Genomic DNA, 11,909 nt, shown 5'->3' on the forward strand with positions numbered 1-11,909 from the left:
TCGATTAATCAGAATCCCTATCTAAATAATCTAAGAAGTAGGAATAGTTTAAGATATTCTGTTACCAGATAATCCTATCACACAGTCTCAACACATTGAGTATAAGATTCTCACACAGAAAATTTAGGAAGTTATTCATATAATTGATTGAAGAAAATATGAATAAAAAAAACTTAAAATTTTATTAATTTGTACAAAAATACAATTAATGCATTAAAACGAACCCGCTAGATGTTATCCAAATCTAATATCAAGACACACATCACTAACAAAATGTAAATAATAAACCAATATACATATATATGAAATTGAAAAAAGAACTTCTAGTTGTTATCATTTGCCACAGCAAACAAAGAAATGAAGAAATGAGAGAGACTGTGGCATCAAGGATCTTAATCTTATCTTTATTTTTATCTTTTTATGATTATAACCCATCTCAATTAAATAGTGTCACAAGTGGGGAACTCAATTGAACAACTATGGTAATCTAATCCTCAATTAAACAATCTCACATTGAAAAATTCAGAATCAAAAATTAATAAGAGAGGTTGAAACTCTAGAGAAATCAAGTAAAGAGGTGAGGTGGCATAGTAAAGAAGGAAGACATATGCTAGATGAGGGATGTGTCGATTGCAAATTTAAGTTTATCAAGATCAATTTGTAAAACATGAACCCTAATCAATTTGAGGGAAAGGCAAAGATATAGAGAAGGATTGACATTGGCAGACAAAATATTTGATCTCTTGATCTTGTAAGTTAAAATATTTGATTTTATCATTTTTGATAATTTTAAACTTTGTTTAAATTTTTCCTTAAGAAATATAAAAACTATATATTAATTGTCACTTAAATTTTTTTTATTTAAAATATTTTATTTTTCTATTTATACGTAAATAACACAACCCGCACTTGGGATTATTACCCTTACGTGGTCCTCCACCGCTCGTGCCCTTGATTTCGGTAGAGTATGTAAATCGCAAGTGGATGATTTGCTTCACTACGCAGGACAAGAAATCAAACCTATTACCTAATGATATGAATCCTACTTTATCATAATTCAATCACTTGATATGTGCTCTAGAGACAACCCATACTTATATATACATATATATAAAGAGAGAGAGAGAGAGAGATAGTCACAATAGAGATAACTTCTACCATGGTAGAATTCGTTCAATTATAGGGTTTCTATAACATAACCTTATCAAGATCGAGTTGCTACTAAAAATGAAAAAAAAAAAAAATTAGAGGATGAAAAATAAAGAAAAAAAGGGAATAGATTGAGAGTGTTACATTTGTGGTTGACAATTTCTTCTTAAATAAAAGAAAGAAAATAAAGGTGTTCTAAAATAAAAATGAGTGAGAGAATGGGGGCTGGTAGATTTTTAAATACAAAGGTAATTACAAGGGTTATTTGGTTATTTCAAAATATTAACTAGAATTAATTAAGTTTTTTTATATATATAAATGAGACTTTCATTAAATAAAAAATAGAGGACACAATATCTATATTAGGGCATGTCTTGAACAATAACACAAAATAAGAAAAAAAATTATCAACATAAAAAGACTACCAAGGCACTAACATAGAAGCAAGGACATACCCTCAACTTCATAAAGAAAATATAAGCTTAAACACAAAATACCATGAGCCCAATAACAAAAATGAAAAAATTTATTCGTCACAATATATACCAAAAAGAACCTATCGGAGGAAGCCATCAATAGCCACGAATGTTTTCATGAAGACAAAGGCCACCACTATTTCATCTTCCCAAACATTATTAGGGTTTTACCACAGGTCTTAACATTTTATAATGAAAATACTTAATTACTCCCTTAAAAATATTTTCACACACGTCACATCCTTAAGTATTATTGAGCTTTTAACGCGAATGTTAATATTTTATAATGAAAATACTCGATTAATCTCTTATATAATAGTTTAGAGTGCAAAACATACTCATATTTTAAGTCACCATTTGATATGAAAAAAAATTACAATATGATATTAAAATGTAAAGGTACTCATTTTTTCAAACACCACGGTGCTATCGAGATCTACCTTAAATCTCAAGTGTATCGAATGTATTTTTTTCTTTAATTATTTAAATGAATAAATAAAATAGGCTTTGAAAATTTTATACATTGCCTATAGATTTATTTTTAATATTGTTCTAAAGAACTTAAAATCTCATTCATTCCCATCCTTAACTTCAATAAATTATATTAAGATCATTAACATTAATTATTGTCTATCTCCCCATTTTTATTATTCAAATAAATTCGTTGTGCTAAAATAAATTCTTTTGTTTTCAATGAAGAGGTAAAATAAATTCAAAAGAATTTTAAAGTTTTACAAATACAACTGAATTCATGTAAATAAAAAGTTAATTTTTACTATTATTTTATGACCCTCCAAAACAAATAATTTTTTTTTAAAAGATTGCTATAAATGTAAAGTATTACACTCAATATCCATTACTATTTTAAAACTGGTCTTTAACTTAAAAAATTAATTTATTGACAATAATAATACATTTAAATTACATTTCAAGATCACAAATAATTTAATATAATTTCTCATATAAAATAATTTATACATTTAAACTCGCACGTGGTGCATGCCCATTTAAATAAGTAATATTTAAAAATTATATTTTAAGTTAATTGATGACGAGTTTAGAGTTCAAGATACCCCAAATCCAGTGTTATACAGGTGATCAAATAATATAATTATTAATATTCCAATAAGCCAAGATTAGTTACGAAAACATTTTAAATTAAATAAATATTTGTGACAATCTAATTCTAACAATATGCTTGGAAAACATGTAAACACAAAACTCAATGTAAAATAACAATGGTGGATAGATCACCAGAATGGAGTATTTTTTTACAAATGTATGATTCAATCACATGATTCTCATTTAAGCAAGTACTATGCTTACAAGAATGAAAAGAATACAAAAGGACTCCATCCTATCTTGTCAAAGCTCATTTAATAGTAAAGTAAAAGAACTGAATGTTCCCGAGATTACCCCAGTAGTCAGCAGAGAGTGGTGGATAGTCTAGATTCTCAAGTTCGAATCTAGTCCCTGCACAACTATTGTGCATTAGACTCATATTTACCTCTCTTGTCAAAAATTATAGGACCGAACGGCAAAAACCCCGGCAAGAAATGGCATCCCAAGTAAAAGAACTGGGTACCCCCACCTAAACTTACATTCCCATACCATTGCTACTGCTTACTTACATTCTTATACCATGTGATGTGAGAGACCATCAATAGTAAGATCAATAATTCCTTCCACCCTTCCAACAACCCTTAACCATTCAAATAATAACAGAATTCAACACCACTCTGATCCCACAATCTTAAAAATACCTCAAATCATAATCTTTTATTAAGGCAGATGCGATGGGTACATTACTTAGGGTCCATTTTGTGGCACGAAGAAAGCAGAAAATACTTCTCCATAACGATTCAAGGAACAGTAACTGTATACTCCACCAGCTACCTACCTAGTTTGCATCAGCAAAATCACAGGGTGAAAAGAACAAACAACGTCTTGCTTCTGTTGGGTACATCACTTGCTAATCAAGTACTTCCAGATAAAGCTTTGTATTTGGATCTCATATGGTCAGAACGGTGGCAAATTATATCTACAACTACAGCTATTCATGGGGTAAAATGCAACTTGGAAATGCCTGAATCGGAACTTTACAATTCTAGAACAGCAGCCAGCTGTTTCCAGCTGCATAAGAGCTTCAAACCTTTTTCTTCCAAGAAATAAGAAAGAACGAAAAAAAAAAACAGAACATTTCAATCTAGTCAAAGGTAGTAGTACCATCTTTGTTACGTAGCTATCTCATCAACCTCGGAATGAAACACAAAACTTGGAAAGGTGGTGGTTATATCCCTGCAAAAATCTTACAATTCTCAGGCTTGAAACTGATCGACTTATACGTGATCCATGTCAATAAGATGTGATCCTACCTCAGGTATGGAAGTGTCATTATCTTCAACAATGAAGGATTTCGGCTAACAAAATTATGCCACTCAGATTTATCTATCTTTCCATCCTGATTTATATCAGCTTCTAAAAATGTCTACAAAATTTAGAAACCAAATTCTAAATTAGTAGTTTTCAGAAAAAAAAACTTACCAACAGAAAGCATGATTGTCATTCAGTTAACATAATTAAAACAGCACCTGAATGTTAAGCAGCAGGAAATGAAGGCCAATAACCACTTCCTATTTCAAAATGATGCAAGGGTCAGAGCCACATTTTTTTTTTTTTTTGCGAGGATCACTATATATCATGGAGGTATTTTGACTCCTAACTCTGCTCCTTTCTAATCACCAATCGGCTAAGTTTTGCACTACATTTCGATGTTGCATGAATCTAAGAAGCAAACATGTTACCACTATGTTTCTATTCTTAATAATGCCCGTCATTCAAGTAAAAAAGAACTAAGGGTTCAAGAATGGAAATTTCATGCCTCTTGACTGAAGAACCTTAGAAAATGAACAGCAAGAGATCTGAAGCTTATGAAGAAAGAGCATTAATTTCTCCTCAACAGGAGAATCAGTAACCACTTTCACCTTATCAAGTATCATTTCAATGGTTTCATCAGCCAGCTTCATTTCAGACTCACAGAGTAGAGCAATTAGCATTTGCTTGACCTGCAAAAATTATGCAATGAAGAAGCCTGCAAGTGCCCCAAGTAGAGCATAAATTTAATCAACACAATTGTATGGATTATGTGCTCCATTGTTTTGTCTTCTCAAAATTACAAGCAAGCAACTACTGAGATCTGAGATGAAGCGTCTTCAGACTGGAAAAGAATAATTTATGCAGTAAAAAAAATCATCTGAAGAGGGAAAGGAAAAACAGATGGAGACTGAAGTTTTGAATCAGTAACTACAAACAACATTTGATGTTGTCTCTTACTAGTTGAAGTCAATGTGCTGAATAGATGGTGCAGGAATAATGAAAGTGAACCCCATAAAATAAAAAATTTACTCCTACTTTCTTTCAACAAGGGAAATAAAATTGACAACTTTCTGGAAATATTGAAACCCAAACTAAAGATTCATCAACAGTAGAAATGCAAGTCCATATCAGCTAAAACAAAATATACAGAGAGTAAGTTTAATAAAAGATAAGGTATGGCTTGATTTCAAGTAATCTTATACAAGACAGGTGAAGAGGCGGAAAGTCACATCTATTGGTATAATAACTTCAGCAAAGTTATGGGAGCAGCATAAAAATAAAACAGATTGTTCAACAACCAATTTAACCAAACTGAGAAAAAAAGAAAAAGAAAAAAGAAGTGACATACATTAAGTTAATGTGGCCCTACCTGTGAATTACATAACTGTAGGATCAGGCACTATTCACTACAGTAGGTTGATTTTCTTTTTGAAGTAACAGATTGAAAATCCAACTGTTAACACATAGGTCATAAGTTCTAGGATGATTGAAACCTCAGATTATAGCAGTTTAGCATCTCATCAGCCATATGCGTTTTCTTCCAAAGATATATTACAGTAGTACTAGTACTTCAAGTGGCATTTAAACACCAACATACCTCTTGCCGCTCAATAAATCCTGTGCCATCCAAATCATAGAGCTTAAATGAAACTGCCATGTAATATTATTGTATGGTATTAATAAATCTGTATTGCATTGAAAAACCTCGAAGGCAACCTAATGAGAACATATCATATTGATTTTACTCACAATCAATCTTATCTTCTTGAGGCGCATTTGGGTGAAACACATTGAGTGATCTAACAAAATCACCAAAATCAATCACTCCCTTCCCCTTAACGTCAAATAGATCAAAGATCTGCATGCAAAATTCGTCCAGATTCAAGAAGTAGAAGCCGAATGCCATACTGAAGTAATTTTTATATGCAACAGAAAAACTGATCAGCAACTCATAATCTTGAAAACAAAATGTAAGTTAATTGCATCAAAGCAAATGGAAAATCCAATTAATAATTTCTGCTTGGAGAGACTCATGGTTATTTTCATGCCAATTTCCAAAAACAACCTGACATGTATAATAAATACTGTCACATGGTCAACTTAATACAAAAGTATAAAGCACATACCCTATTTGCAAATAGGTTCTCCTTCTTCCTATTCTTGAATAGAGCCAATTGGAACTCTTCCTGCATATCCAACAAAAGGTCCAATATCATGTGAAAAAAAAAAATAATTAAAATGATCGTAATCAGTTAAACATAAAATGTATATGCTGTAACTTAGAAACAAAATTTATAAGCAAACAACTACTACTACCACAACAAACAGAGCTTTCCCATCAAAAGCCTTAATCCCACTAGGTGGGGCAGTATACAAGGATTTTGAGTTGTCATTCATTTTGATTTGAGACCATATCTTCAGAAAGGTTCTAATATCCCATATCATATCTAAGATTTTCTAAAAAAGTATTCTTCATTTCTCCTCTACCTCTTTTGTTAAAAACTTCTTACGTTCCATCAACTCCTAATAAATACATCTATTTGTTTTCATCTCACATATCCAAACCATCTTAAACATATTTCAGAGCACCATTCCAACCTTATTATGGATAACCTCTTTCCTAGTTAAATCCTTTTAGCATGGCCGCACATCTACCATCAGATCTTAAGCTCATTTACTGCCATATTTTGTACATATTGTGCCTAACAGCCCAACATTTCTGCCATATACAAAATAATATTTCTTGTTATAATTAGCAAAATATTATTTGAAAGATAGAGATGATTGACAAGTTAGAATTCATGTAGCCAACCCTAGCTAGTAGCCTAGTAGGATTAACGCTTAATATGTTTGTTTTGTTGTTGTAGCATAACACTATTTTGGCATGATCTCTGTACCACACAACAAATTCATTTTTTAGCAAGTTGTTCAGGTATTACAGTTTCTGCATCATCATCCAAAGATCTCCAGAGGACATGCAGAAAAAGTCTGCCTACAGCTAGTGGGACTTGATTTACAAGGTAAAGGCAATAGAGACATAGAAAGATCTTACAGATAGAGAATAACTAATACAAAAAAAAAAAAAAGAACAAGGAGATTACTCCCTCAATGGTTATTGATTTAGCAAACCAATTTATTGATCATAGATGCATAGATAAATTATGGCACAAAAGAGAGATTACAGGTATGAAGTTATAAAACATCACATTCCAAACATTGAATAGCATATAACTTGTGCTCTACTCCTACTATATCTATTTTGTGGCTTTGTGATGGATGAAATCACAAAGCACATAGAAGAAGAAGTGACTTGGTGTATGCTACTTGTAGACGAAACAAAAGAAGACCTGAATACTAAACTTGAATTATGGTGAACAGGGCCAACACTGAGATTTTAGGAGCCCTAAGCGAAATTTTATGAGACCCTTTATATTTAAAAACAAAATTATATGTAACAAATACAAATAAAAATTTTTTACTATATAAAAACATTCAAAGTTATCACAATATTAGTTTAAAATTCACAATATTTCACTTTAAATTTACTCTTTTAGCATTTTTAGATAAAAAAATCAACAATTAAACTATTACAATCAATTTGTTCTGACAAATGTTTTTCAATAGACACTATCGCCAATCCATTCAACATTTCTTGTGATATTATTGACCGAATGTAAGATTTTATCAACTTCAACTTTGAGAGAGATGTAAATATCTAGTGCACCAATATATATAAACAATTTAAATACGAAAATTAATATAATATCAAATTCAAATATAATTGATTGAGGAACAATAGAACCTAATTAGATTTGATATTTGAATTGAAATCTGCAAAACAAATTAATAGAAGAACACAAGAGAAGAGTTCAAGAGATATGTAAATATCCAATGCACCAATATATATATATATATATATAATCAGATTGCTTTCTATTTTGCTCATCGCCTTTCTATTTTACTCATCCTTCTGCAAAGAAAACTAGCCGCTGATGTTTGCTACCTATTGCTGTGTGCTACTGACAAAACAAGAAGAAGAAGAAGAAAAGAGAGCTGAGAGGGACGCACGGAGATAGACAAAATAAGAAGACAGAGCACATAACATTGGAGGAAAAATGGGCTTCCTTCCTGGCTGCTTGTTTTTCTTTTCATTATAAATATTATTATATAATATTATATATATATATACACACATAAGCAAATCGACAACCCACTCCCCTTTCAATTTCAAGTTCTTCTTCTTCTTGCAGGCGTATGATTGCGCTTGTAACCCACTGCCCTATGCATTAATTGCCATTTCTCCCAAAAGCAATCTCTTTCTTCCTATTACTAATTTTGACTTTTCCATTGGTTGGATCCGGGCCCAAACCGTTGGATCTGAAAGGGCCCCTAGGCATTGGATCTGAAGGAGTAATGCTATTCATCTCCAGTAGAAATGAACAGCAGTCCATGTGGCAGCCACATGACAGTGTTTGGTTGGCATTACAATAAAATCTGTTCAGTGTCCTTTCATTTTTTCCAATCAAACACTGTCATGTGACTGCCACATGGACTGTTGTTCATCTCTACAGGAGATGAATAGCATTACTTGATTTGAAAGAGGGGCCCTAAGTGGCTGCCTAGACAACCTATGCCTAGGGCCGACCTTGATGGTGAAAGTGAAACATCTTAACTTTGAGATGGAAGTTATCCCAAGAAACTATCAGTGTAAATGTCTCACATCAATTGTTCAAAAGGGACAGGTCATGGAAGATGTTACTTGTAGGACCAAGGGATCACAATTAAAGCTAAAGAAAGTTTTATCAAACAACTAGAAGATCATCTTTGTTGTATAGCTCAAAATGTTGGCAATTAAAAACCAATATGTGCAAAATATGAGTGTAGGTACTACAAGGATGTTACTGTAAATGAGTAGTCATACAACAAGAGACAAAATAAAAAAATCAGATCATACGTTTTAACATCCCAGTGGTGCCAATTGAAAATTAGATTGAGAGACACAATTAAGATGGTGCAAACATGTGAAAAAAGACTAAAGAACACAAATGAGAGGCAAATGGATAAAAAGGAGAAAGTTTGTAGCGAGAGAGAGAGAGAGAGAGAGAGAGAGAGAGAGAGATGGCTAGAAGATGTGGTAATGAAGAGAGATGGCTAGAGGTCTAGAATTCATCAGGTCGACCCCCCCCCCCCCCACCCAGTAGGATTAAACCTTGTGATGTTGGTTTGGGAAGTGTGTGGAGAAACTGTGCCTGGTTTTGAGAACAAAAGGGCATGGCTGGCTTAGTTACTAGTTTAAAAAGAGTAACAGAAATTATTTTGGAAATCTTGAGAGGAGATTGATTACTGCTACAATGATAGTCATATTTGAGCTTAAAATCATTAAAAGATTTTGATTAGAGTTTTATGAAAATGAAGGCAGTAGTTTGTTAGTTAAAAATGGCACTGGTTAGATGGAAGGTGAGAACCGGATTAACTGTATTATTATAACTGGTTAGGTTGTGGTTTAACCAGGAATGCCGCTGTTTAAATTAAGCATTGAATGGCTGAAACCAGAAATTATATTATGTTTATGAAGGGGTGCCTTGTTTTCACCCTGATGCTGACATTCTGTTAGACCTGTCAAGGAAAGTTTAATAGTCTTGAATTTCAATTTCTGTTCCATTTCTTTTTCGTTGGACTTCTATTTGATAAGTGCATCTTTGTCTCTTTTTCTTTTTCCTATACAATCATAGGGTTGCATTGAATGATTGGGCTTCTACTTCAATAAATGCATAATTGCCCCATATTCACATATGGACAGTAAGCTTTAATGAAATTGTTGATATTATAAACAAAGTTCAAGTTCCAGGTTTTGTCAATGCCTTTTCATCAGTAACAAAGAATAAACCATGTACACTTCCTGGACCATTGGTACCAAATAGTGACTTTTAACACTGGTGTACTGGTTTAAGAATCAAGCAAATCCACCAATGAAAGATGCATCATAAAAGGCGAAATGTGGGAGGTTGGGGTGGGGGGTTGTATTAAGAACAAAAAATAAAAAAAAAAACAAAGAAGAGAAGCATGATTTGCATGTTACCTTGTTTATTAATCCATCATCAATAACAGAGTTGCTAATACTCTTGTACAGCTCAAACAGTGCTTCAACTTCACTCACACTAACTGAAAACAAGGGAAAATAGCATAAGTTATTTACAAGACCAATGTTGAACATTTCTCTTTAACGGAAACAAAAAACAAATTGTCCTTGGGCCTAAACGTATCTAAAATGAGGAACTCATAAACTTTGGCAATCAATTTTAAGACGATCTAATGCCAACTTAAGAAACTCCAACGAGAAACAAAAAGAGATTCAAAGTTCAAACTTGCACCTCTACAGAAAACTGCAAAACTATGCAACGATGTAATCTTAAGTAGAAATTTGAACAACTTACAGGCCGTCTGTGAAGCCAGAATTACAGGATCCTCATATCCAGCAAACTGCTTTTTTGGTGTAGAATGGAAACAGCCCATTTGCGAAGGAGAAAGCACCTACCACCAGAGCAGTGCCTAGCGCCTAAGGTTCTCTACAATTTATCATCAAAACCATTTTAACCTTGCAAATTACCAATAGAAATTCAAACACCAAGACACAAAATAATCAGTAAACAACACCTAATAACTACATCACATGTAGATTCAATCAAGTTTCCAGATCACAAAAGGAATCCAAGTTAACATCAGAGATCAAAAAGTCTTTGCAAGTTAAACAAAATTCAGATCTGATCTTTCCAACCTGGTAAAGAGAGACCTACAGGAAAAAGTTGGCAAATAAATTAAAAGAAGCCTACCAGTGAGTTCAAATAATCCCATCTAATGGAAAATACATAAAATACCAAACCAACTCAAGTAAAAAACATACACTGACCAACATGAGACAGGGACAAGAGTTTCAATGACGTCCCAGGTTCGATAAAACCCAAAGAGAAAGGAAGAAAAAACAGTAAAAACAAGTGGACGTCATTTTCTGGGTACCAAAACGTCAACTTAAGTTCCATAACTGTACCGTCAGAGGATTCTAGGAAGATTCAATTTTCATTCCTTTTTCCCAGAATCTCCTCACTAAACCAAATGGTCCGGTTGAGTAGCCGCTGGAAGAACAGTAAAAGCAAAGCAGGCTGGCTGTACATTTTCAGACATTTTTTTAATCCCAAGAAACAATAACCGACATTTAGTTCGTCAGCTGGCAAACAGGAAGTACAAAAGCAAAAAGCACCAAAAGTAAAAAAAGCTGTATTGGAACCCAAAAAACCCAGCATTCCAAAACCCTAAAATTGCACAATTGCACGCTCAATTGATCGAGGGAAGTGATATACCAGATTCCGAAACCAGAAATAGCAGCCGGAAAATGCCGTGAGGCTAGAGAGAGAAAGCTAGGGAAACAGTAGGAAGAGAGAGAGAGAGAGAGAGATGAACTCGAAGGAGGAGGTTTATGGAGAACTTGGGCCGAGTTGTATGATTGATCGTACGGCTGGGAGAGCTCTGATCCGAGATTTAGAGTCCGCCTTGTCCAATCAAGTGACGGAGAGACAAACCTCCGCCTTAACATGTAGAAGCAAAATCTTTTACCAAGAAAAAAAAAAAAAAATGAATCCATTTGACGCTTTCTTTTATATATTATTATTATTGGGTTATTTATGCTAAAATGTTAGAATTACTAACATTTTTAAAAAATAGAAATAATTTCATGAAAGAATGAGTAACAAAAATAAAGTATTTTTTTAAAATGGTCTAAATGACATTTCTCGTCTATTTAGAAGAACGATAGTCCTTTTTTTTTTAATAAAATGATACCCAAAAATGTAAAATCACCTAATAATGCAAATCATAATGGTCATGAAATATATTTATTAGGGTAACGTTTGTTAA

The 11,909-nt window shown here is 32.8% G+C and overlaps 1 protein-coding gene across 4 annotated transcripts; it reads right to left on the reverse strand.

The window, feature by feature from the left end:
- Positions 1-3,378: 3,378 nt before the first annotated feature.
- LOC127813487 (calcineurin B-like protein 1) lies at positions 3,379-11,557 on the reverse strand. Of its 4 annotated transcripts, none has more exons than XM_052354484.1 (10): positions 11,357-11,557; positions 10,436-10,567; positions 10,081-10,163; positions 6,128-6,187; positions 5,751-5,859; positions 5,599-5,651; positions 4,610-4,690; positions 4,217-4,258; positions 4,001-4,113; positions 3,379-3,923 (listed from the first exon to the last, which is right to left on the reverse strand). In XM_052354484.1, exons 2-10 carry the CDS (start codon positions 10,512-10,514, stop codon positions 3,860-3,862), a joined length of 684 nt encoding a protein of 227 aa, XP_052210444.1. In that variant the 5' UTR covers positions 10,515-10,567; positions 11,357-11,557; the 3' UTR covers positions 3,379-3,859. The 4 variants fall into 4 exon arrangements, with proteins under 4 accessions (XP_052210444.1, XP_052210445.1, XP_052210446.1 ...); XM_052354485.1 differs by lacking the exon at positions 11,357-11,557 and adding an exon at positions 11,047-11,344; XM_052354486.1 differs by lacking the exon at positions 11,357-11,557 and adding an exon at positions 10,777-11,026.
- Positions 11,558-11,909: the final 352 nt, after the last annotated feature.

Source organism: Diospyros lotus, chromosome 11 (assembly GCF_014633365.1).
Source record: "Diospyros lotus cultivar Yz01 chromosome 11, ASM1463336v1, whole genome shotgun sequence".
In the NCBI taxonomy this organism is placed as follows: Eukaryota; Viridiplantae; Streptophyta; class Magnoliopsida; order Ericales; family Ebenaceae; genus Diospyros; species Diospyros lotus.

Bases quoted from the DNA above. Each gene is read 5' to 3' on its own strand.
- LOC127813487 (XM_052354484.1), bottom strand. From the start codon at position 10,514: ATGGGCTGTTTCCATTCTACACCAAAAAAGCAGTTTGCTGGATATGAG. The intron at 4,114-4,216 runs GTGCTGTTTTAA...TAAATTTTGTAG, and splicing joins TCCTGCTGCTTAACATTCAG to ACATTTTTAGAAGCTGATAT. The intron at 3,924-4,000 runs GTAGGATCACAT...AGATTTTTGCAG, and splicing joins ATGACACTTCCATACCTGAG to GGATATAACCACCACCTTTC.